Source organism: Aethina tumida, chromosome 4, assembly GCF_024364675.1.
Source record: "Aethina tumida isolate Nest 87 chromosome 4, icAetTumi1.1, whole genome shotgun sequence".
Taxonomy (NCBI): Eukaryota; Metazoa; Arthropoda; class Insecta; order Coleoptera; family Nitidulidae; genus Aethina; species Aethina tumida.
In genome coordinates, this window is record NC_065438.1 from 6,935,921 (window position 1) to 6,960,967 (window position 25,047).

General features: G+C 26.9%; 4 protein-coding genes across 5 annotated transcripts in view; all 4 read left to right on the forward strand.

Annotated features, from left to right (window-relative positions):
• LOC109605786 (O-glucosyltransferase rumi homolog) overlaps nt 1-19,511 on the forward strand; it is a 37,984-nt gene extending 18,473 nt beyond the window's left edge. The window contains exons 4-6 of one of the 2 annotated variants that reach the window (XM_049966202.1): nt 14,419-14,615; nt 14,663-14,803; nt 19,367-19,511. In XM_049966202.1, coding sequence (XP_049822159.1) covers nt 14,419-14,615; nt 14,663-14,803; nt 19,367-19,426 — 398 coding nt within the window. In that variant the 3' untranslated portion in view covers nt 19,427-19,511. Of the gene's footprint in view, nt 1-14,418; nt 14,616-14,662; nt 14,804-14,859; nt 15,005-19,366 lie in introns of those variants that run through there. The other variant, XM_049966201.1, reaches the window with a different exon arrangement.
• Nucleotides 13,616-14,313, forward strand: LOC109605026 (uncharacterized). Its single transcript, XM_049966204.1, has 4 exons — nt 13,616-13,862; nt 13,915-14,058; nt 14,113-14,174; nt 14,228-14,313. The coding sequence occupies exons 1-3, from the start codon at nt 13,668-13,670 to the stop codon at nt 14,161-14,163; spliced, it is 390 nt and encodes a 129-aa protein (XP_049822161.1). The 5' UTR covers nt 13,616-13,667; the 3' UTR covers nt 14,164-14,174; nt 14,228-14,313.
• On the forward strand, nt 15,308-16,010 carry LOC109605024 (uncharacterized). The gene is made up of 3 exons (XM_020021588.2): nt 15,308-15,616; nt 15,667-15,807; nt 15,865-16,010. The coding sequence occupies exons 1-3, from the start codon at nt 15,422-15,424 to the stop codon at nt 15,922-15,924; spliced, it is 396 nt and encodes a 131-aa protein (XP_019877147.2). The 5' UTR covers nt 15,308-15,421; the 3' UTR covers nt 15,925-16,010.
• LOC109605020 (uncharacterized) lies at nt 17,023-17,780 on the forward strand. The gene is made up of 3 exons (XM_020021584.2): nt 17,023-17,380; nt 17,431-17,571; nt 17,628-17,780. Exons 1-3 carry the CDS (start codon nt 17,186-17,188, stop codon nt 17,685-17,687), a joined length of 396 nt encoding a protein of 131 aa, XP_019877143.1. The 5' UTR covers nt 17,023-17,185; the 3' UTR covers nt 17,688-17,780.
• Nucleotides 19,512-25,047: the final 5,536 nt, after the last annotated feature.

Consider the following 25,047-nt stretch of genomic DNA (forward strand, 5'->3'; position numbering starts at 1 on the left):
TTATTTTTTTAAGATTTTATATCTATTATTCTTCCTCAAGTTTTAGAAATTACACAGATTCTTCAGTTTTATTGTGACACTTAATATTCTTTATATCTTTAATAATCTTCATCGAAAAATTCAACATATTTCTGAAGTTTTTGTAAATTCATACAAATCTAATATTATTGTAACATTTTACCTTTTTATATAAACATTTTTGACTTGGTTTAAATCAATGAGTTTTCAGAGATTCTTAAAATTACTGAAAATAATTAGTTTCATGAAAATCTTTAAATTATCCTATTCTTGATATCTTCTAGACTCTTAAGCTTCTTCGTTTATTAAGTTTTTTAAATTATGATATTCTAATTCTTTAAATATTGGAGTTACAGATTTTCAATATTTTTAAGGTTCTTGTTATATTTTATAATATATTCTCTACATATTCTTGATAGTCTTGAATTACATTTCTTGGAACTCTTTAATCTTGAGATTCTTTAGGACGTGTAAATCTTCTTGAAATATTTTAATTTTTTAAGATTTTATATCTATTATTCTTCCTCAAATCTTATAAATTATACAGATTCTTCAGAAGTTTTATTGTGATACTTAATATTCTTTATATCTTTAATTATTTTCATCGAAAAATTCATTAGATTTCTGAAGTTTTTGTAAATTCATACAAATCTAATATTATTGTAACGTTTTACCTTTTTTATATTCACATTTTTGACTTGTTTAAATTAATGAGTTTTCAGAGATTCTCAAGATTACTGAAAATAATTAGTTTCATGAAAATCTTTAAATTATCCTTTTCTTGGTATCTTCTAGACTCTTAAGCTTCTTCTTTTATTAAGTTTTTTAAATTATAATATTCTTATTCTTTAAATATTGGAGTTAGAGATTTTCAATATTTTTAGGTTCTTGTTATATTTTATAATGTATTCTCTACATATTCTTGATAGTCTTGAATTACATTTCTTGGGACTCTTTAATCTTGAGATTCTTTAGGACGTGTAGATCTTCTTGAAATATTTTAATTTTTTAAGATTTTATATCTATTATTCTTCCTCAAGTCTTATAAATTATACAGATACTTCAGAAGTTTTATTGTGATACTTAATATTCTTTATATCTTTAATTATTTTCATCGAAAAATTCATTAGATTTCTGAAGTTTTTGTAAATTCATACAAATCTAATATTATTGTAACATTTTACCTTTTTTATATTCACATTTTTGACTTGTTTAAATTAATGAGTTTTCAGAGATTCTCAAGATTACTGAAAATAATTAGTTTCATGAAAATTTTTAAATTATGCTTTTCTTGGTATCTTCTAGACTCTTAAGCTTCTTCGTTTATTAAGTTTTTTAAATTATGATATTCTAATTCTTTAAATATTGGAGTTAGAGATTTTCAATATTTTTAGGTTCTTGTTATTTTTTATAATATATTCCCTACATATTCTTGGTAGTCTTGAATTACATTTCTTGGGACTCTTTAATCTTGATATTCTTTAGGACGTGTAGATCTTCATGAAATATTTTATTTTTTTAAGATTTTATATCTATTATTCTTCATGAAGTTTTAGAAATTGCACAGATTCTTCAGTTTTATTGTGACACTTAATATTCTTTATATCTTTAATAATCTTCATCGAAAAATTCAAGAGATTTCTGAAGTTTTTGTAAATTCATACAAATCTAATATTATTGTAACGTTTTACCTTTTTATATTCACATTTTTTACTTGTTTAAATTAATGAGTTTTCAGACATTCTCAAAATTACTGAAAATAATTAGTTTCATGAAAATCTTTAAATTATCCTTTTCTTGGTATCTTCTAGACTCTTAAGCTTCTTCTTTTATTAAGTTTTTTAAATTATAATATTCTAATTCTTTAAATATTGGAGTTAGAGATTTTCAATATTTTTAGGTTCTTGTTATTTTTTATAATATATTACCTACATATTTTTGATAGTCTTGAATTACATTTCTTGGGACTCTTTAATCTTGATATTCTTTAGGACGTGTAGATCTTCATGAAATATTTTATTTTTTTAAGATTTTATATCTATTATTCTTCATGAAGTTTTAGAAATTGCACAGATTCTTCAGTTTTATTGTGACACTTAATATTCTTTATATCTTTAATAATCTTCATCGAAAAATTCAAGAGATTTCTGAAGTTTTTGTAAATTCATACAAATCTAATATTATTGTAACGTTTTACCTTTTTATATTCACATTTTTTACTTGTTTAAATTAATGAGTTTTCAGACATTCTCAAAATTACTGAAAATAATTAGTTTCATGAAAATCTTTAAATTATCCTTTTCTTGGTATCTTCTAGACTCTTAAGCTTCTTCTTTTATTAAGTTTTTTAAATTATAATATTCTAATTCTTTAAATATTGGAGTTAGAGATTTTCAATATTTTTAGGTTCTTGTTATTTTTTATAATATATTACCTACATATTTTTGATAGTCTTGAATTACATTTCTTGGGACTCTTTAATCTTGAGATTCTTTAGGACGTGTAGATCTTCTTGAAATATTTTAATTTTTTAAGATTTTATATCTATTATTCTTCCTCAAGTCTTATAAATTATACGGATTCTTCAGAAGTTTTATTGTGATACTTAATATTCTTTATATCTTTAATTATTTTCATCGAAAAATTCATTAGATTTCTGAAGTTTTTGTAAATTCATACAAATCTAATATTATTGTAACATTTTACCTTTTTTATATTCACATTTTTGACTTGTTTAAATTAATGAGTTTTCAGAGATTCTCAAGATTACTGAAAATAATTAGTTTCATGAAAATTTTTAAATTATGCTTTTCTTGGTATCTTCTAGACTCTTAAGCTTCTTCGTTTATTAAGTTTTTTAAATTATGATATTCTAATTCTTTAAATATTGGAGTTAGAGATTTTCAATATTTTTAGGTTCTTGTTATTTTTTATAATATATTCCCTACATATTCTTGGTAGTCTTGAATTACATTTCTTGGGACTCTTTAATCTTGATATTCTTTAGGACGTGTAGATCTTCATGAAATATTTTATTTTTTTAAGATTTTATATCTATTATTCTTCATGAAGTTTTAGAAATTGCACAGATTCTTCAGTTTTATTGTGACACTTAATATTCTTTATATCTTTAATAATCTTCATCGAAAAATTCAAGAGATTTCTGAAGTTTTTGTAAATTCATACAAATCTAATATTATTGTAACGTTTTACCTTTTTATATTCACATTTTTTACTTGTTTAAATTAATGAGTTTTCAGACATTCTCAAAATTACTGAAAATAATTAGTTTCATGAAAATCTTTAAATTATCCTTTTCTTGGTATCTTCTAGACTCTTAAGCTTCTTCTTTTATTAAGTTTTTTAAATTATAATATTCTAATTCTTTAAATATTGGAGTTAGAGATTTTCAATATTTTTAGGTTCTTGTTATTTTTTATAATATATTACCTACATATTTTTGATAGTCTTGAATTACATTTCTTGGGACTCTTTAATCTTGAGATTCTTTAGGACGTGTAGATCTTCTTGAAATATTTTAATTTTTTAAGATTTTATATCTATTATTCTTCCTCAAGTCTTATAAATTATACGGATTCTTCAGAAGTTTTATTGTGATACTTAATATTCTTTATATCTTTAATTATTTTCATCGAAAAATTCATTAGATTTCTGAAGTTTTTGTAAATTCATACAAATCTAATATTATTGTAACATTTTACCTTTTTTATATTCACATTTTTGACTTGTTTAAATTAATGAGTTTTCAGAGATTCTCAAGATTACTGAAAATAATTAGTTTCATGAAAATTTTTAAATTATCCTATTCTTGATATCTTCTAGACTCTTAAGCTTCTTCGTTTATTAAGTTTTTTAAATTATGATATTCTAATTCTTTAAATATTGGAGTTAGAGATTTTCAATATTTTTAGGTTCTTGTTATTTTTTTATAATATATTCTCAATATATTCTTGATAGTCTTGAATTACATTTCTTGGAACTCTTTAATCTTGAGATTCTTTAGGACGTGTAGATCTTCTTGAAATATTTTAATTTTTTAAGATTTTATATCTATTATTCTTCCTCAAGTCTTATAAATTATACAGATTCTTCAGAAGTTTTATTGTGATACTTAATATTCTTTATATCTTTAATTATTTTCATCGAAAAATTCATTAGATTTCTGAAATTTTTGTAAATTCATACAAATCTAACATTATTGTAACATTTTACCTTTTTTATATTTTCATTTTTGACTTGGTTTAAATCAATGAGTTTTCAGAGATTCTCAAGATTACTGAGAATAATTAGTTTCATGAAAATCTTTAAATTATTCTATTCTTGATATCTTCTAGACTCTTAAGCTTCTTCGTTTATTAAGTTTTTTAAATTATGATATTCTAATTCTTTAAATATTGGAGTTAGAGATTTTCAATATTTTTAGGTTCTTGTTATTTTTTATAATATATTCCCTACATATTCTTGACAGTCTTGAATTACATATTTCTTGGGACTCTTTAATCTTGAGATTCTTTAGGACGTGTAGATCTTCTTGAAATATTTTAATTTTTTAAGATTATATATCTATTATTCTACCTCAAGTTTTAGAAATTATACGGATTTTTCAGAAGTTTTATTGTGATACTTAATATTCTTTATATCTTTAATTATTTTCATCGAAAAATTCATTAGATTTCTGAAGTTTTTGTAAATTCATACAAATCTAATATTATTGTAACATTTTACCTTTTTTATATTTTCATTTTTGACTGGGTTTAAATTAATGAGTTTTCAGAGATTCTCAAGATTACTGAAAATAATTAGTTTCATGAAAATCTTTAAATTATCCTTTTCTTGCTATCTTCTAGGCTCTTAAGCTTCTTCGTTTATTAAGTTTTTTAAATTATAATATTTTAATTCTTTAAATATTGGAGTTAGAGATTTTCAATATTTTTAGGTTCTTGTTATTTTTTTATAATATATTCTCTATATATTCTTGATAGTCTTGAATTACATTTCTTGGGACTCTTTAATCTTGAGATTCTTTAGGAGCAGTAAATCTTCTTGAAATATTTTAAATTTTTGAGATTTTATATCTATTAATATTCTTTAATTACTAGAAATTATATAGATTCCTCAATTTTTGAGATTTTATATCTATTAATATTCTTTAATTACTAGAAATTATATAGATTCTTCAGAAGTTCGATTTTATTGTGATGTTTAATATTCTTTACATCTTTAATTATCATGATATTTATTAAATATTCAAGAAATTCGATACTGTTGTGATCCAGTGGATCCTTTACATCCTTAAGTCTTTTGATGTCTTTTAGATTCTTTAGAATTTCGATATTCTTATAATTCTTTAGATTCTTTGTATCCTTGAGATTTTTTAACATTTTTATATCATTGAAAAATTCACAAGATTTCTGAGGTTTTTGTAAATTCATACAGATCTTGTGACATTTTACCTTCTTCTTATGTATGTTTGACTTGGTTTAGATTATTAAGATTTCAGAGATTCTCAAGATTACTGAAAATAATTAGATTCATAAAATTCTTTGAATTATTCTTTTCTTAGTCTCTTCTAGACTCTTAAGATATTCGTTCTTTAAGTTTAAAATTTTTTAGATTATAATAATCTAATAATATCCTTTATTTTCTGAAAATTTTCAATATTTTTTAGTTTCTTGTTATTTTTTATAATATATTCTCTATATATTTTTAAATCTTAAATTACATTTCTTGGGAGTCTTTAATCTTGAAATTCTTTAGGATCTTACTTGATATTTTTATAATCTTTATGTACAATTATTATTATTTATAAAATTTCTTCAATTTTTGACTTTCTGAGACTTTATTATTCAAATTATGTAGATATATAACATATTTTTGCTAATTTTAGAAATTAATTTGATTCTTGAGAACCTTCAAATTCTTAACATTTTTCTATTTCTTGAACTTCTCGAATTTCTTTTCTCTGTTTATTTATGAAAATAATATATTCTTGAAAGATATACTTCAGGTTATTACAGTTCTTGGACTCTTTAATCTTGAAATTATTTAAATATATAATTTTTTTGATGTACTTTGATACTTTTAACATTTCTTGGATGCCTAACATTCTTCAGAAGTTTTAAAAATTATAAATATCCTTAGTAGTTATTACATTTCTTAGATTTCTAACATTTTTGAAATACTTAAATAGATAGTTACAGTTTTTAAGACTATGAAAAATTTCTTAATTTCGTTAAAATTTTGAGGATCTTTAAATTTTTAAGACACCAAAACTTCTTAGACACCTTTTCTCTGTTTTCCATTAAATAAATAATAAATTACGTGCAATCATCTTGATATTAAACAAGTATATTTAATTCAAACACCATAAAATACGATTTTCTCCACTTGCGATTTAAATTCCAGCATGGCAGCAATATAAACATTTTTCTCTTCGTGCCACTTAATTTTTACGATGCACAAAACCCATCGAAAGTCCGACATAAAATCGACATTATACACAGCAAAATACACAAATTACACTTGTAACCGGCAACAAACATGGGAATTAACATCCTTTGACATCGTCGTGAAAACCAGTAATTCGTAACTGGAACGTTCGAATGGCGTTTAGGAAGCAATTACGAGTTTAGATCGATCTCGTTGTAAATTATTAGGGCATTTCTTACTGTAAAAGACACCATGCAGTGATTAATTATACATGTTGGAGGAGTTTTTTTTAAACGTTTATCGAGTTTTTCTATCGAGGTTGTCGAAGCAACAGAAAGCGTATCCACAACTTAAGATGCACAAAAACTGATATAATTGTGGACATTTTTTTGAACTCGTTATTTAGTAGACTGGCTCAGTTTTATTTTTAAGACTTTTTAATCATAAAACTGCACCATTATCAAAAGGATGTTAAAAATTACCAACATTAATTAGTATCATATATAATTGTTAAAACCACACTATAATTATACCACAATTAAACTGATTAGAACACAATTGGGAATATTTGTCTATTGAAGAAGAATTGTAATTATATTATTACAGTATTGTAATAAATTATCTTAAGTAATGAATATTTATGGAATTGTTTATAACAATGTGAGTCACGATTGTAGTTTTCCTGATTGACTTTGCCTTTTTGTAGGTCAAGCTTAATCAATATAATTTTCTTCAATTGACTACAAAAATTATTCCATATAAAGGATCAATTAATTTACTCCATCATTTCCCAATTTATTACTGTTAGAGGACTTCAAAAGTAAAAAATTAACGGATCACATCAATAATAAACGTACACACTCTTTGTATCTTTATTTAAAAATAGGTTTTTATTTATAATTGTTACAAAAAATCTTAAAAAATATTGTTGTTCTAAAAAAATTTTGGTTCTTCTTCTAAAGATTCATTATCTAAATGTCTTAGGGAAAAGTGTTTGATACAAATAATGAAATAATTTTCTTCATAGTCTTCATAATTATTATTATTTAAATTATACAAATTCATCTTACATATATAAATTACTCTTTTATCTCAAATTAGTTTTTCTGATTGAGTTTTCTGATTTTATTCCTTTGGAAAGATAATTTTTTGGTTCTTCTTCTAAAGATTCATTACCAAAATATCTTATGGAAAAGTATTTGATACAAATAATGAAATTATTTTCTTCATAGTCTTTATAATTTTACAATTATTTAAATTATACAAATTCTTCTTACATATATAAATTACTATTTTACCTCATATTAATTTTTCTGATTGAGTTTTCTGATTTTATTCCTTTGGATAAATAATTTTTTGGTTCTTCATTCATTATCAAAATATCTTAGGGAAAAGTGTTTGATACAAATAATGAAATATTTTTCTTCATAGTCTTTATAATTTTACAATTATTTAAATTATACAAATTCTTCTTACATATATAAATTACTATTTTACCTCATATTAATTTTTCTGATTGAGTTTTCTAATTTTATTCCTTTGGATAAATAATTTTTTGGTTCTTCTTCTAAAAATTCATCATCAAAATATCTTAGAAAAAAATGTTTGATACAAATAATGAAATAATTTTCTTCATAGTCTTTATAATTTTACAATTATTTAAATTATACAAATTCTTCTTACACTTATAAATTACTCTTTTATCTCCCATTAGTTTTTCTGATTGAGTTTTTTGATTTTATTCCTTTGAATAGATAATTTTTTGGTTCTTCTTAAGATTCATTATCAAAATATCTTAGGGAAAAGTGTTTGATACAAATAATGAAATATTTTTCTTCATAGTCTTTATAATTTTACAATTATTTAAATTATACAAATTCTTCTTACATATATAAATTAGTATTTTATCTCCTATTATTTTTTCTAATTGAGTTTTTTGATTTTATGCCTTTGAATAGATAAATTTTTGGTTCTTCTTCTTAAGATTCATTATCAAAATATCTTAGGGAAAAGTGTTTGACACAAATAATGAAATATTTTTCTTCATAACCTTTATAATTTTACAATTATTTAAATTTCACATATTCTTACACATAGATATTACTCTTTTATCTCTTATTTGTTTTTCTGATTGAGTTTTTTGATTTTATTCGTTTAGACAGATAATTTTTTGGTTCTTCTTCTAAAGATTCATTATCAAAATATCTTAGGGAAAAGTGTTTGGCACAAATAATGAAATATTTTTCTTCATAATCTTTATAATTTTACAATTATTTAAATTTCACATATTCTTACACATAGATATTACTCTTTTATCTCTTATTTGTTTTTCTGATTGAGTTTTTTGATTTTATTCGTTTAGATAGATAATTTTTTGGTTCTTCTTCTAAAGATTCATTATCAAAATATCTTAGAGAAAAGTGTTTGGCACAAATAATGAAATATTTTTCTTCATAATCTTTATAATTTTACAATTATTTAAATTATACAAATTCTTCTTACATATATAAATTACTATTTTATCTCATATTAATTTTTCTGATTGAGTTTTCTGATTTTATTCCTTTGGAAAGATAATTTTTTGGTTTTTCTTCTTAAGATTCATTATTAAAATATCTTAGGGAAAAGTGTTTGATACAAATAATGAAATATTTTTCTTCATAGTCTTTATAATTTTACAATTATTTAAATTATACAAATTCTTCTTACATATATAAATTATTATTTTATCTCCTATTAGTTTTTCTAATTGAGTTTTTTGATTTTATTCCTTTGGATAGATAATTTTTTGGTTCTTCTTCAAAAGATTCATTACTAAAATATTTTAGGGAAAAGTGTTTGATACAAATAATGAAATAATTTTTTTCATAGTCTTTATAATTTTATAATTATTTAAATTATACAAATTCTTCTTACATATATAAATTACTTTTATCTCCTATTAGTTTTTCTAATTGAGTTTTTTGATTTTATTCCTTTGAATAGATAATTTTTTGGTTCTTCTTCTTAAGATTCATTATCAAAATATCTTAGGGACAAGTGTTTGATAGTAACAGAAGAATTTTAAGATTTAATTTAATCACAAAAATTAAGAAGAATTTCTAAAATTTGAAGAAATTTAAACACTTTTCTCTAAGATATATTGATAATGAATTTTCAGAACAACAGAATAACCAAAAAATATTTAAAAATTAAAAAAAATAAGAAGAAAGACCTAGAGAATTTCAAGAATCTATGATTTTATAGAATTCCTGGAAATCTCGAAAATTTAAAGATTCTGAAAAAAGAATAAGAATGGTCTAAACTAACAATAAGTAATACACCAGTCTCAGAACCATTTGGATTTTTAATTAATATAAAATTATCTGTATATTACATCCACGTGATCTTCCGTGAAAATTAATTTCAGTCACTGATTTTATCTCGATTCACAGATTCAATTACAAATTCCCATACGCCATGGGATCTCGCAGGCCTAAAAATTTCAGCCAATTCATTTTAATTGCTTCGCTCACTTGCCCAAATTGGGACTCTCCAAATTGAATTCGAACAAAAAAAGAAGCCATATTATAATGGCACATTGTGTACGAGCGGTCGCAATTTCATAAAACTTTGCGTCTGCCTAACTGTTCTCGTTGGATCTAATACGGACTATGGGAATGTTATTTTTTTGCTCGCAGCAAGATGTGAATTACTTGCAAATTTGCGCTATCATTGTTTGGAATTTTTACATGCGATCTTCTGTGTTTGGAATAATGTCACTGGTAAGGCGCGAAAGTAATTTCGCAATTTGCTCATCCTGTGTGTTTTGTGTTTGTGGAGGACGGTTCAGTTGTGGGCTTAATGAGAGTTTAATCGACTCTTTCGGTTTTTATTGGGATTTGACCACTTTTCACACGTCTAAAATGGTTGTCCCAATTTTCTGTAATACACTGTTCCAAGAAATTGACGCATTTGTACTTGATTTGAAACACCCTTTATCATCCCCATTTTCTACTACCCAAATAATACTTTTACTCCAAATTTGGACCAAAATCAAATTCTAACCCAGATTTTGAGTTTGAACAGAAGATGTGAGGCTGTCATTCGTGGTAGAACTGAAAATACCCCATATTAAGTTCAAATTTTTATTTTTTATATACATTAAATTTTGTTAATTTTTAATTTTTTTAGAAAAATTCAATCAGAAAAACTAATAGGAGATAAAAGAGTAATTTATATGTGTAAGAAGAATTTGTATATTTTAAACAATTGTAAAATTATAAAGACTATGAAGGAAATTATTTCATTATTTGTAACACACACTTTTTCCTAAGATATTTTGGTAATTAATCTTTAGAAGATGAACATATATGAATTACTTTTATAGATATTATTAATTTTTCTGAGTGTTTGATTTTATTCTTTTAGATATATTAGATCTTGAAATTCTTTAGTTTCTTGTCATTCTTCAGAATTTCTATATTCTTGTGTTGCTTTAGATTCTTTATATCTTTAAGATTTTTCACATTTTTTAAATTTTTCAAAACACGAGATTCTTTTAATTCTTTATAGTTATTTGACATTTTTTTAGATTCTTCAAAATTTCGATATTCTTCGATTTTTTTTAGTTTCCAGAAATTTCTTTGGATCTTCTTCTAAAGATTTATTATCAAAATATATTTGGGAAAATGTCTGAAATAATGAAATAATTTTCTTTATTTTCTTTGTAATCTTAAATTTATTTAAATTATAGAAATTCTTCTTACACATATGAATTACTTTTACAGATAATATTATTTTTTCTGACTGTGTTTTTGATTTTATTCCTTTATATATATTAGATCTTGAAATTCTTCAGTTTCTTGTCATTCTTCAGAAGACGGCATTCTTTTGATTCTTTAGATTCTTTACATATTTAAGTAATTTAACATTTTTTAGATTCTTCAGTATTTTGATATTATTTGATGTTTTTTTATTTTCTAGATAGTTCTTTGGTTCTTCTTCTAAGGATTTATTATGAAAATATATTAGGAAAAAGTGTTTGACACAAATAATGAAATAATTTTCTTTATTTTCTTTGTAATCTTAAATTTATTTAAATTACAAAAATTCTTCTTACACATATGAATTACTTTTTTAGACAATATTAATTTTTTTGATTGTGTTTTTAATATTATTCTTCTATATATATTAGATCCCGAAATTCTTTAGATTCTTGTCACTCTTCAGAAGACGACATTCTTGTGATTCTTTAGATTCTTTATATACTTAAGTTATTTAACATTTTTTAAAATCTTCAGAATTTCAGATCTTCAGATATATTAGATGTTGAAATTCTTCAGTTTCTTGTCGTGTTTCAAAATTTCTATATTCTTGTAGTGTTTTAGATTCTTTATAGATTTTTCACATTTTTTAAATTCTTCAGAATATGACATTTTTGTCATTCTTTAGATTCTTTATATACTTAATTTATTTGGCATTTTTCAGATTCTTCAGAAATTCAAGAATTCTTCTTACACATTTAAATTATTTTTATAGATTTTATTATTTGTTTCTGATTGAGTTATATTATTTTATTCCTTTAGATAGGATAGATCTTGAAATTCTTCAGCCTCTTGTTTGTTCTCTGGATTCTTTATATCTTTTTTTACACTTTTTAATTTCTTTAGAAATTTGACATTTTTGTAATATTTTAAATTCTATCCTTACGTTATTTGGCATTGTTGAATTTCGATAATCTTATGACTGCTTCTTTTCGATATTCTTTGATTTATTTTAGTTTATAAAAATATATTTGGTTTTTCTAAAGATTTATTGTCAAAATATCTTAGCAAAAATGTTTAAGACAAATAATTAAATAATTCTGTTCAAATTCTTTGTAAGCCTAAAATTATATAAATTATCGAAATTCTTCATATTTTTGAGATTCATTGGAACTAAGAAAAAATACATAAACAAAAAACCAAACATATTTAAAAATGCTTGATGCAAATAATTAAATCAACCCAAGTACCAGAATCATGTTCTTTTAAAATTAATGATCTGTACTTCCTTCCTTGTTAGTGTAAGAATTTTATTATTACGAAGATTAAATCTGTTAATTAATTAGCTGTACTTATTTTAATATAAAATATATATTGTTATTTTAATATCGATTTACTTATATATTTCTAACAGTTACAAAAACAATAGTTTTGTAGATATTTCGAATCAATATCTTATACAAACATTTGTTCATTAATCATCTTCATAAATCACCTGTTACTTTCAATATTCATCTTGTTTGTCGGGAATTTTTTAATATAAAACCAACAGTTATTTACAAATTACATACTGATTATGACAACAAATTTGTTAAGCACAGTTACTGCACATTTTTCTAAAGTTAAATGTTTGTTATTTCATCTGATGGCCGTCATATACCTTGGTGAAGAAGCCAGATTGTTTTCTGCTGGCATGAAAAACCGAAAATGGACTAACCACCGGTTTCCGACTGGCAAAACAGTGCAAAGACGATAATGTATGTGATTTTCGATTTACCACTATATTAATAAGGTACAATACATGTCAAACGTACTTGTTTATAGTTGGTGTGTTATTTTCCTTTATGTAGATTCAATGTTAATATGTAGGTTGCAGTTATTCTTGTACGAATTATGCCTAAGGCAATGCAAATTTGATCAATGAATAAACAAGTAGATGATAAGATAAGTAAGCATATCGTTTTAAGGAAAATTGTTTTTTTTTTTCTGGAATTATGGTGGGTTAGTGAGTCGACGTTACATACGGAAACTGATGCGATGTGCAGAGCAAAAAGAATTATAACAAAAGGTGCGTGCGAAAGTACATTAGTCTGATGACTGACTAATTATCTTAGGCTGATAAGAATCTACTGTGAACAATGCACAAGTTATAATAAAATGTTTATCCCATCATTCTAAAAAACAATATTCAATTAATCATTTTTAATTGTATATGTAGAATATATTTTTGTTTTGAACTATATATAAGTATATGATAAAAGAATTATAAAATATCATTCTTTTTAAGCAAGAAGATAATGTTACAGTATTCTTGTTTCCAATGTATTTGCAGATATCCAAAACTGGACATAGGTGGCGCCATTACCAATAAATCATTAACTAATCACAATATACTGTCACATCAAGCTGAGATATTCAGTATCGAATATATACAAGTTTTTACACTACAGCAAAATGTCCCAATGCTCAAAACTATATTTATACGAATATTTACCTGGGGAAGTTTCGGATTTTTCACCAAATGTTGCTCCAGCAAATACACACTATTACATTAAATCCGATTTAGGACCGGATCAACAAGAAAAGATCGACCAACTTAAATTGGAAACACTCAAGGAGAATCATAAATATTTAAGTGAGCACCCTGAAGTAAGTAATACGTTGTAATGTGAACCAAATTATTAAACACAAAATATTTTAGGTAAAAGCAATCATTTATATATTATTAGAACGACTTCTGAAGAAAAGACCTGGTACCAATATTGCATCTTTTATAGCTAATTATTTTCGTAAGCAAAGTTTAATGAATCTTAACGGAGATATTGCGAAATATTGTAGACGAAGGGTAAATTGTTGTCTTATTAACTTGAAAATGTGGTATTAAAAATATACTTTGTAGAACATCCCCTTGAAATCTGGTTCAGGTTTATGGAATGAAGGAAATAATTGACTTATATATATGTGGGTACATAAAATAATAACATTTCATTACTTATGTTCTTAAACAATTCCAGGTCTGCCTAAAACTCTATTTATTTATATGCAGTATCGCCAACAATTTTTATTTTTAAGATACTATCTAATAAATTATTTCAAATAAAAAATGACTTTTTATTTATGACATTTAATGTCAATTTTTTTGTATATTTGTCTAGTTGTGTGCATTTTGTTCAAAACGTTTTGTGCCTTTATTTTACATTTTTAGCCATGAACTCGATAGAACCCAAAAAACCCCTGTACCTGTACATAAGTGAGCCAACAAACTTCAACGTAAACGAACCTGCTGAAGGGACCAAGCCGAACTGCTTTCACGACTTGGTTTCGGAACAGCAGACAAAACTCAACGAGCTCAAATACAAAACCATTAAAGAGAATCACGAGTATTTAAAAGAACATCCGGAAGTAAGTAGGAATTATGAGTCCGCTTTTTATGGTAAAAGTCGTTTCAGGTTGAAGCCATCATCGTGCTGATTTTGCGGAAGGTCTTCCTCCGTCAGAAGCCTACCAACGTAGTGCAGTTCGTGGCCCAATACTTCCATCAGTCGTTCTACGACATCGAAGATGAAATTGTAGAATACTTAAAGAAAAAGGTACGAATTTCATCTAATTACTATAATAATACAAAAGCTCAAATACTTTTTTTCAGGGGAAAAAGTATGTTAGAAGTGACAGAGTGAACTTTTCGCCTTCTGACTCCAACATGTAAACTCTTATTCTAAATTTCATGTTTGTGTAATTTCTCAATCTATACACTGATGATAAATAATAAATACAATTAATTAACAAACAGACTGAATATTTTAATAACTCCATGCACAAACATTAATTAATTCATCATCGATTAAAAAAAATGATTAATCATTATTCTCTTGAGCAGTATTACGACAAACAAACTATTATACAATTTTTAAACAAGAAGATAGTATTACAGTGTTCTTGTTTTTAATGCATTTGTAGATAATCAAAAGTTGACATAGGCGGCGTTACTACGAATAAATAATTAACCAATCATGTTATACCGTCTGTCAAAGACTCTATTTATTTATATGCAGTACAGCCAACAATTTTTATTTTTAAGATACTATATAATAAATATTTTCAAATAAAAAATGACTTTTTATATGACATTTACTGACAAACTTTTACCATTTGTCTAGTTGTGTGCATTTTATCCCTACGTTTTGTGCCATTATTTTACATTTTTGGCAATGGACTCGATAAAGCCCAACACATCCGTGTACGTGTACATAGACGAACCGTCAGACTTCAACGCAAGCAGTCCAGCTGAAGGAACCACGCGTAACTTCATTCATGACTTGGAATCGGACCAGCAACGAAAATTCAACCAGCTCAAATGCAGGACCATTAAAGAGAACCACGAGTATTTAAAACAACACCCGGAAGTAAGTGGGAATTGTTAGTCTGTTTTTTTTTGTGGTAAAATCCGTTTCAGGTTGAAGCCATCATCGTGCTGATTTTACGAAAGGTCTTCCTGCGTCAGAAGTCCTCCAACGTATTACAGTTTGTGGCAGAATATTTCCAACAGCCGTTCTTCGACATCGAGGATGAAATTGTAGATTACTTAAAGAAAAGGGTACGAAATTCTTCTAATTACTACATTATTACAAAGGTTCAAATGATTTTTTTCTAGGGGAAGAAGTATGTTAGAAGTGACAGAGTGGATTTTGAGCCTTCCGATTCCAACACGTAAACACTTCATTGTAAATTTTAAGTTTGTGTTATTCCTCTATTTTTACACTTATGAGATATAATAAATACAATTAATTTACCAAGGAACAGTTAATTTCTTTATTATTATTATTATTATGACTAAAATGTATTTAAAGAGGATGAGACATTAAAAAGTATATTTAGATAATTTATACTCTTGAATAAATGCAGTTTCTCAGTGAAAATTATTAGAAATCATTACATATTCCACATTTGAATATTTTAGTAACTCCATACACAAACATGAATTCATTATCGATTAAAAATGATTGATCAATAATCTGTCGACCAAAATTACGACAATAATTATAAAAAACGTATTATATTCTTTTTAAGTAAGAAGATAATTTTACAGTTTTCATGTTTTCAATTCATTTGTAGAGATCCATGATTTGGCATAGGTGGCGCCACCACCAATAAATCATTATATACTGTCACATCAAGCTGTGATATTCAGTATATAATATATACAAGTTTATACACTACAAAAAAATGTCCCAACGCTCTAAACTATATTTATACGAATATTTGCCTGAAGAAGTTTCTGATTTTTCTCCAAACGTTGCTCCAGCAAATACACACTACTACATTAAGTCCGATTTAGAACCGGATCAACAGAAAAAGCTCGACCAACTTAAATTGGAAACACTTAGGGAGAATCATAAATATTTAAGTGAGCACCCTGAAGTAAGTAATACATTGGAATATGAGCCAAATTATTAAACTCAAAACTATTTTAGGTAAAGGCAATTATTTATATATTATTGGAAAGGCTTTTGAAGAAAAGACCTTGTACCAATGTCAAATCTTTTATAGCCAATTATTTTCGTAAAGAAAATTTAATGAATCTTAACGAAGATATTGCCAAATATTGTAGACGTAGGGTAAATTGTTGTCATATTAACTTGAAAATATGGTATTATAATATACTTTGTAGAACATCCCCTTAAAATCTGGTTCAGATTTATGGAATGGAGAAAATAATTGACTTATACATATGTGAGTACATAAAATAATAACAATTAATTACTTATGTTCCTAAACAATTCCAGGCCTGTCTAGGACTATATTTATTTATAAGCAGTACCGCCAACAATTTTTAATTTTAAGATACTATATATTAAATTTTTTTCAAATAAAATATGAGTTTTTATATGACATTTAATGTCAAACTTTTATTATTTGTCTAGTTGTGTGCATTTTACACAAACGTTTTGTTCCATTATTTTACATTTTTTCTAATGGACTCGATAGAACCCAAAAAACCCACGTACGTCTACATAAATGAACCATCAAACTTCAACGTAGGCGATCCAGCTGAAGGAACCAAACCGAACTTCTTTCACGACTTGGTTCCGGACCAGCAAACCCAACTCAACCTGCTTAAATACAAGACCATTAAAGAGAACCACGAGTATTTACAAGAACATCCGGAAGTAAGTAGGAATTGTTAGTCTGTTGTTTATGGCATTAAAATTCGTTTCAGGTTGAAGCCATCATCATGCTGATTTTGCGAAAGGTCTTCCAGCGCCAGAAGCCCACCAACATAATACAGTTCGTCGCCCAATACTTCCATCAGTCATTCTACGACATCGAGGATGAAATTGTGGATTACCTAAAGAAAAAGGTACGAAATTCTTCTAATTACTACATTATTATAAAGGATCAAATTTTTTTTTCTAGGGGAAGAAGTATGTTAGAAGTGACAGAGTGAATTTTTCGCCTTCCACTTCCAACACGTAAATACTTCGTTGTAAATTTTAAGTTTGTGTTAGTCCTCAATTTTTATATTGATGGGAAATAATAAATACAATTAAATAATCAAGAAACTGTTCATTTTTTGTATGTTATTATGACTGAAATGTATTTAACGTGGATGAGATATTAAACAATATATTTAGATAATTTATACTCCTGAATAATTAAGAGTTTCTCAGTGAAAATTATCTTTTGATTACCTCTGTAGCTATTTATTAAGAAATCATTATGTATTCCACATTTAAATCAAACTAAACAGATTGAATATTTTAATAACTCAATATACAAACATTAATTAATTCATCATCGATTAATTAATAATATGTCGAACAATATTCCGACAATAATTAAAAAAATGTATTATATTCATTTTAAGTAAGAAGATAATATTACAGTGTTCTTGTTTTTAATGCATTTGTAGATATCCAAAAGTTGACATAGGTGGCGCCACTACCAATAAATCATTAACCAATCATAATATACTGTCACATCAATCTGAGATATTCAGTATCGAATATATACAAGTTTTTACACTACTGAAAAATGTCCCAATGCTCAAAACTATATTTATACGAATATTTGCCTGAGGAAATTTCGACTTTTTCGCCAAACGTTGCTCCAGCAAATACACACTACTACATTAAGTCCGATTTAGAATCGGACCAACAAGAAAAGTTTGACCAACTTAAATTGGAAACACTCAATGAGAATCATAAATATTTAAGTGAGCACCCTGAAGTAAGTAAAACATTGTAATATGAGCCAAATTATTAAACACAAAATATTTTAGGTAAAAGCAATAATTTATATATTATTAGAACGACTTCTGAAGAAACGACCTGGTGCCAATGTCACGTCTTTTATAGCTAATTATTTTCGTAAAGAAAGTTTAATGAATCTTAACGGAGATATTGCGAAATATTGTAGACGAAGGGTAAATTGATGTCTTATTAACTGGAAAATGTGGTATTAAAAATATACTTTGTAGAACATCCCCTTGAAATCTGGTACAGGTTTATGGAATGAAGGAAATAATTGACTTATACATATGTGAGTACATAAAACAATAACGTTCAATTACTTAAGTTCTTAAACAATTTCAGGTCTGTCTAAGACTCCATTTATTTATATGCAGTACCGCCAACAATTTTTATTTTTAAGATACTATCTAATAAATTTTTTCAAATAAAATTGACTTTTTATTTAACATTTGCTGACAAACTTTTACCATTCGTCTAGTTGTGTGTATTTTATTTATACGTTTTGTGCCTTTATTTTACATTTTTGGCGGTGGACTCAAACTGAAGGAACTAAGTGGAATCTCTTTCAAGACTTGGTTCCGGGCCAGCAAACAAAACTCAACCATCTCAAATACAAGACCATTAATGGGAACCACGAGTATTTAACAGAGCATCCGGAAGTAAGTAGGAATTGTGAGTCCGCTTTTTATGGTAAAAGTCGTTTCAGGTTGAAGACATCATCGTGCTTATTTTGCGTAAGGTCTTCCTGCGCCAGAAGCCCACCAACGTAGTGCAGCTCGTGGCCCAATACTTCCATCAGTCGTTCTACGACATCGAAGATGAAATTGTAGAATACTTAAATAAAAAGGTACGTATTTCATCTAATTACTATATTAATACAAAAGCTCAAATACTTTTTTTCAGGGGAAAAAGTATGTTAGAAGTGACAGAGTGAACTTTTCGCCTTCTGACTCCAACATGTAAACACTTATTGTAAATTTCATGTTTGTGTAATTTCTCAATCTATATACTGATGATAAATAATAAACACAATTAATTAACAAACAGACTGAATATTTTAATAACTCCATGCACAAACATTAATTAATTCATCATCGATTAAAAAAGAATGATTAATCATTAATCTGTTGAGCAGTATTACGACAAACAAGCTATTATACAATTTTTAAACAAGAAGAAAATATTACAGTGTTCTTGTTTTTAATGCATTTGTAGATAATCAAAAGTTGACATAGGTGTCGCCACTACGAATAAATAATTGACCAATCATGTTATACCGTCTGTCAAATACTCTATTTATTTATATGCAGTACAGCCAACAATTTTTATTTTTAAGATACTATATAATAAATACTTTCAAATAAAAAAATGACTTTTTATATGACATTTACTGACAAACTTTTACCATTTGTCTAGTTGTGTGGATTTTATCCCTACGTTTTGTGCCATTATTTTACATTTTTGGCAATGAACTCGATAGAGCCCAACACATCCGTGTACGTGTACATAGACGAACCCTCAGACTTCAACGTAAACAGTTCAGCTGAAGGAACCACGCGTAACTTCATTCATGACTTGGAACCGGACTAGCAACGAAAACTCAACCAGCTCAAATGCAGGACCATTAAAGAGAACCACGAGTATTTAAAACAACACCCGAAAGTAATGGGAATTGTTAGTCTGTTTTTTGTGGTAAAATTCGTTTCAGGTTGAAGACATAATCGTGATGATTTTGTGACTGCGTCACAGTCGTTCTACGACATCAAGGATGTCGTTGTAAATTACTTAAAGAAAAAGGTATAAAATCTCCTAATTACTACATTATAACAAGGTTTCAAATAATTTTTTTCAAGGGAAAAAAGTGTGTTAAAACTGACACTTCATAGTAAATTTCAAGTTTGACATATTCCTCAATTTTTACACCAACGAGAAATAATAAATACAATTAATTAACCGAGAAACAGTTCATTTTGCGTAGGTTATTATGACTGAAATAGATTTAACGAGGATGGGACATTAAACAGTATATTTGAATAATTTATACTCGTGAGTAAATGCAGTTTCTCAGTGAAAATATTCCTCCGATTATCTCCGTACCTACTTATTAAGAAATCATTACGTATTCCACATTTGAATAAAACCAAACAAAGATTGAATATTTTAATAACTCCATACGCATAAATTAAATAATTCATCATCGATTAAAACCGAGTGATTAATCATTAATCTGTCGACCAATAATACCACAATAATTTGCAGTAATTTGTTCTGGACGTAAAAAAATAATTTACTTAACAACGTGAGCCTCGTAATTTACGGTCCATAAATCTTTTTACGTTTGCTTAATGCTTTTTTGATTGTGTAACAGTAGTGGTACTGGATTATTCAATAATCGGTCCGTTCGGATTAAATTTGATTGTGTCTATTAGATGTGAAGAATTTAAACACAAAAAAAACCAATCGAGATCCGAATTATTTGGTCAACCACCAAAGTATTTCGTTAGAAATGTGCTTTCATTTATTTTTTTTTTTTAATCGCGTGTGTATCATTGATTTCTGTCGGTTTTGGTTGTAAGTACATGGATTGACGAGATCCGGTCCATTTTCGATTCCGGACTGACGTGTGATTACTTAAAAAGAATTGTAGAAACTGAATTCAACAACGAGTGAAGTATCCCAACGTTCGATTTGGACAAATTGAATTGTTTTTAGCGCTTTTGTAGCGAAACAATTATTATGTTGATGTGAACAGATTCCATTCTTGCACCTTTTTCGTTAACGGTAAAACAATTTATGGTGTGAGATTTCAAAATATTTAATTACAAGAGTTGCGTGATGAATTTATAGGTTTATTGTTCGATCTCGTACCTACAACTCAATCTATTGTGGGGAATTGATGTTAATATGCCTGGTTCTTTCACAGGATAAACGTTGGAAGATGCTTTAATAATTACTTTGTGCCGTTTTATTTTTATTTGTTAAATTTATATAGTGGAATGTTGGTTTTCGATTGGATTATAAAAAACATCTTGATGAAGCTTGAATGCAATTAATGTATACATCAGTAACTAAACATATTTAGCTTTATTAAGATTTTATTCCCACAGTAAAAAGTCATAAAACTGACTTTTTACGATGGAATTTTCGTCCAATAATTATTTAGTTTCGATAAATAAGAATATTTTGTCCACCTATCTTTTTAATACACATAATTTCGTTGAAAACCAACAAATTTTTAATACACTTTATAAAAAATATATAAAATAGGCGTCTCTATTAATGAAAATTAATAATATTACGTACCAGAAATACTATTTAACCAAATAATCACCGTTATAAATTCATGCCACCGAAAAATGTAGTTGGATTATTGAAACTGAAAAAAGATCAATCTCAGAGTTACTTCAACTCGTTCAAACTCACTTATTTTTAACTATTTTTTGCAAGAATTTTGCCTAATTTCTTCGTTGGTGCAGGTTTCAGGACAACTTTAATGTTATTCGTCTTAAATACATTCATTGTCACTTTCAAATCGTAGATATATCTTAATTATTTGTTGGATAAGGTGGATCTTCCCTTTTAACTATTTAAAGCTTGAAGTAGAACATCTTTTCTGTTGATTCAAGTACTTTGTCTTTAAGTAAGCTTTTCAGGAAGCAGTGGAAAGTTGCATTGACCGTATGGTCTCTTGATAAGTGATTAACATATAAAATTTTATGTCCTGACCATCATATAGTCATCAAAAACTTCCTGGAGTTTACGACTTTTAAGCACTGTTTCACCAGATGTACAAGATCAACTCGTTGATCAAATTGGCGAATCATGCCAACTCATTCTTTGTTCCCTGTAACAATACAATAAATAAGAAGTTCATCTACGACAGGTGCAAGAAGAGAATTGGCAATTGTCAAACGTTTAATATGCATGGAGTGCATTTATCCAACGTTTTGATGAAATTCATTACATGAAGACTCTTTCTAATAGATGATTATTCCCAGTTTAATGAGTAACTTATTTCCACATAGGTTTTGCAAGAATTTTGTCTAATTTCTTCGTTGGTGCAGGTTTCAGGACGACCTTAATGTTATTCGTCTTCAATATATTCATTGTCACCTTCAAATCATAGTATAACTCAATTATATGGTGGATGAGGTAGAACTTCCCTTTTAATTCTTTAAACTTTGAAGTAGAACATCTTTTCTGTTGATTCAAGTACTTTGTCTTTGAGTAAGTTTTTCAGGAAGCAGTGGAAAGTTGCATTGACTGTGTGGTCTCTTGATAAGTGATCAATATATAAAATTTTACGTCCTGACCATCATATAGTCATCAAAAACTTACTGGGATTTAAAACTTGTAAGCACTGTTTCACCAAGTGTACAAGTTTCATCTTGTTGATCAAACTGGCGAATCATGCAAACTCATTCTTTGTTCCATGTAACAGTACAATAGATAAGAAATTCATCTACGTCAGGTTCAACAAGAGAATTGGCAATTGTCAAACGTTTAATAAATATGGAGTGCATTTATCCAACATTTTGATGAAATTCATTACATGAAAACTCTTTCTAATGGATGATTATTCCCAGTTTAATGAGTAACTTATTTCCACATAGGTTTTGCAAGAATTTTGTCTAATTTCTTCGTTGGTGCAGGTTTCAGGACGACCTTAATGTTATTCGTCTTCAATACATTCATTGTCACCTTTAAATCATAGTATAACTCAATTATATGGTGGATGAGGTAGAACTTCCCTTTTAATTCTTTAAACTTTGAAGTAGAACATCTTTTCTGTTGATTCAAGTACTTTGTCTTTGAGTAAGTTTTTCAGGAAGCAGTGGAAAGTTGCATTGACTGTGTGGTCTCTTGATAAGTGATCAATATATAAAATTTTACGTCCTGACCATCATATAGTCATCAAAAACTTACTGGGATTTAAAACTTGTAAGCACTGTTTCACCAAGTGTACAAGTTTCATCTTGTTGATCAAACTGGCGAATCATGCAAACTCATTCTTTGTTCCATGTAACAGTACAATAGATAAGGAATTCATCTACGTCAGGTCCAACAAGAGAATTGGCAATTGTCAAACGTTTAATAAATATGGAGTGCATTTATCCAACATTTTGATGAAATTCATTACATGAAAACTCTTTCTAATGGATGATTATTCCCAGTTTAATGAGTAACTTATTTCCACATAGGTTTTGCAAGAATTTTGTCTCATTTCTTCGTTGGTGCAGGTTTCAGGACGACCTTAATGTTATTCGTCTTCAATACATTCATTGTCACCTTCAAATCATAGTATAACTCAATTATATGGTGGATGAGGTAGGACTTCCCTTTTAATTCTTTAAACTTTGAAGTAGAACATCTTTTCTGTTGATTCAAGTACTTTGTCTTTGAGTAAGTTTTTCAGGAAGCAGTGGAAAGTTGCATTGACTGTGTGGTCTCTTGATAAGTGATCAATATATAAAATTTTACGTCCTGACCATCATATAGTCATCAAAAACTTACTGGGATTTAAAACTTGTAAGCACTGTTTCACCAAGTGTACAAGTTTCATCTCGTTGATCAAACTGGCGAATCATGCAAACTCATTCTTTGTTCCATGTAACAGTACAATAGATAAGAAATTCATCTACGTCAGGTTCAACAAGAGAATTGGCAATTGTCAAACGTTTAATAAATATGGAGTGCATTTATCCAACATTTTGATGAAATTCATTACATGAAAACTCTTTCTAATGGATGATTATTCCCAGTTTAATGAGTAACTTATTTCCACATAGGTTTTGCAAGAATTTTGTCTAATTTCTTCGTTGGTGCAGGTTTCAGGACGACCTTAATGTTATTCGTCTTCAATACATTCATTGTCACCTTTAAATCATAGTATAACTCAATTATATGGTGGATGAGGTAGAACTTCCCTTTTAATTCTTTAAACTTTGAAGTAGAACATCTTTTCTGTTGATTCAAGTACTTTGTCTTTGAGTAAGTTTTTCAGGAAGCAGTGGAAAGTTGCATTGACTGTGTGGTCTCTTGATAAGTGATCAATATATAAAATTTTACGTCCTGACCATCATATAGTCATCAAAAACTTACTGGGATTTAAAACTTGTAAGCACTGTTTCACCAAGTGTACAAGTTTCATCTTGTTGATCAAACTGGCGAATCATGCAAACTCATTCTTTGTTCCATGTAACAGTACAATAGATAAGGAATTCATCTACGTCAGGTCCAACAAGAGAATTGGCAATTGTCAAACGTTAAATAAATATGGAGTGCATTTATCCAACATTTTGATGAAATTCATTACATGAAAACTCTTTCTAATGGATGATTATTCCCAGTTTAATGAGTAACTTATTTCCACATAGGTTTTGCAAGAATTTTGTCTCATTTCTTCGTTGGTGCAGGTTTCAGGACGACCTTAATGTTATTCGTCTTCAATACATTCATTGTCACCTTCAAATCATAGTATAACTCAATTATATGGTGGATGAGGTAGGACTTCCCTTTTAATTCTTTAAACTTTGAAGTAGAACATCTTTTCTATTGATTCAAGTACTTTGTCTTTGAGTAAG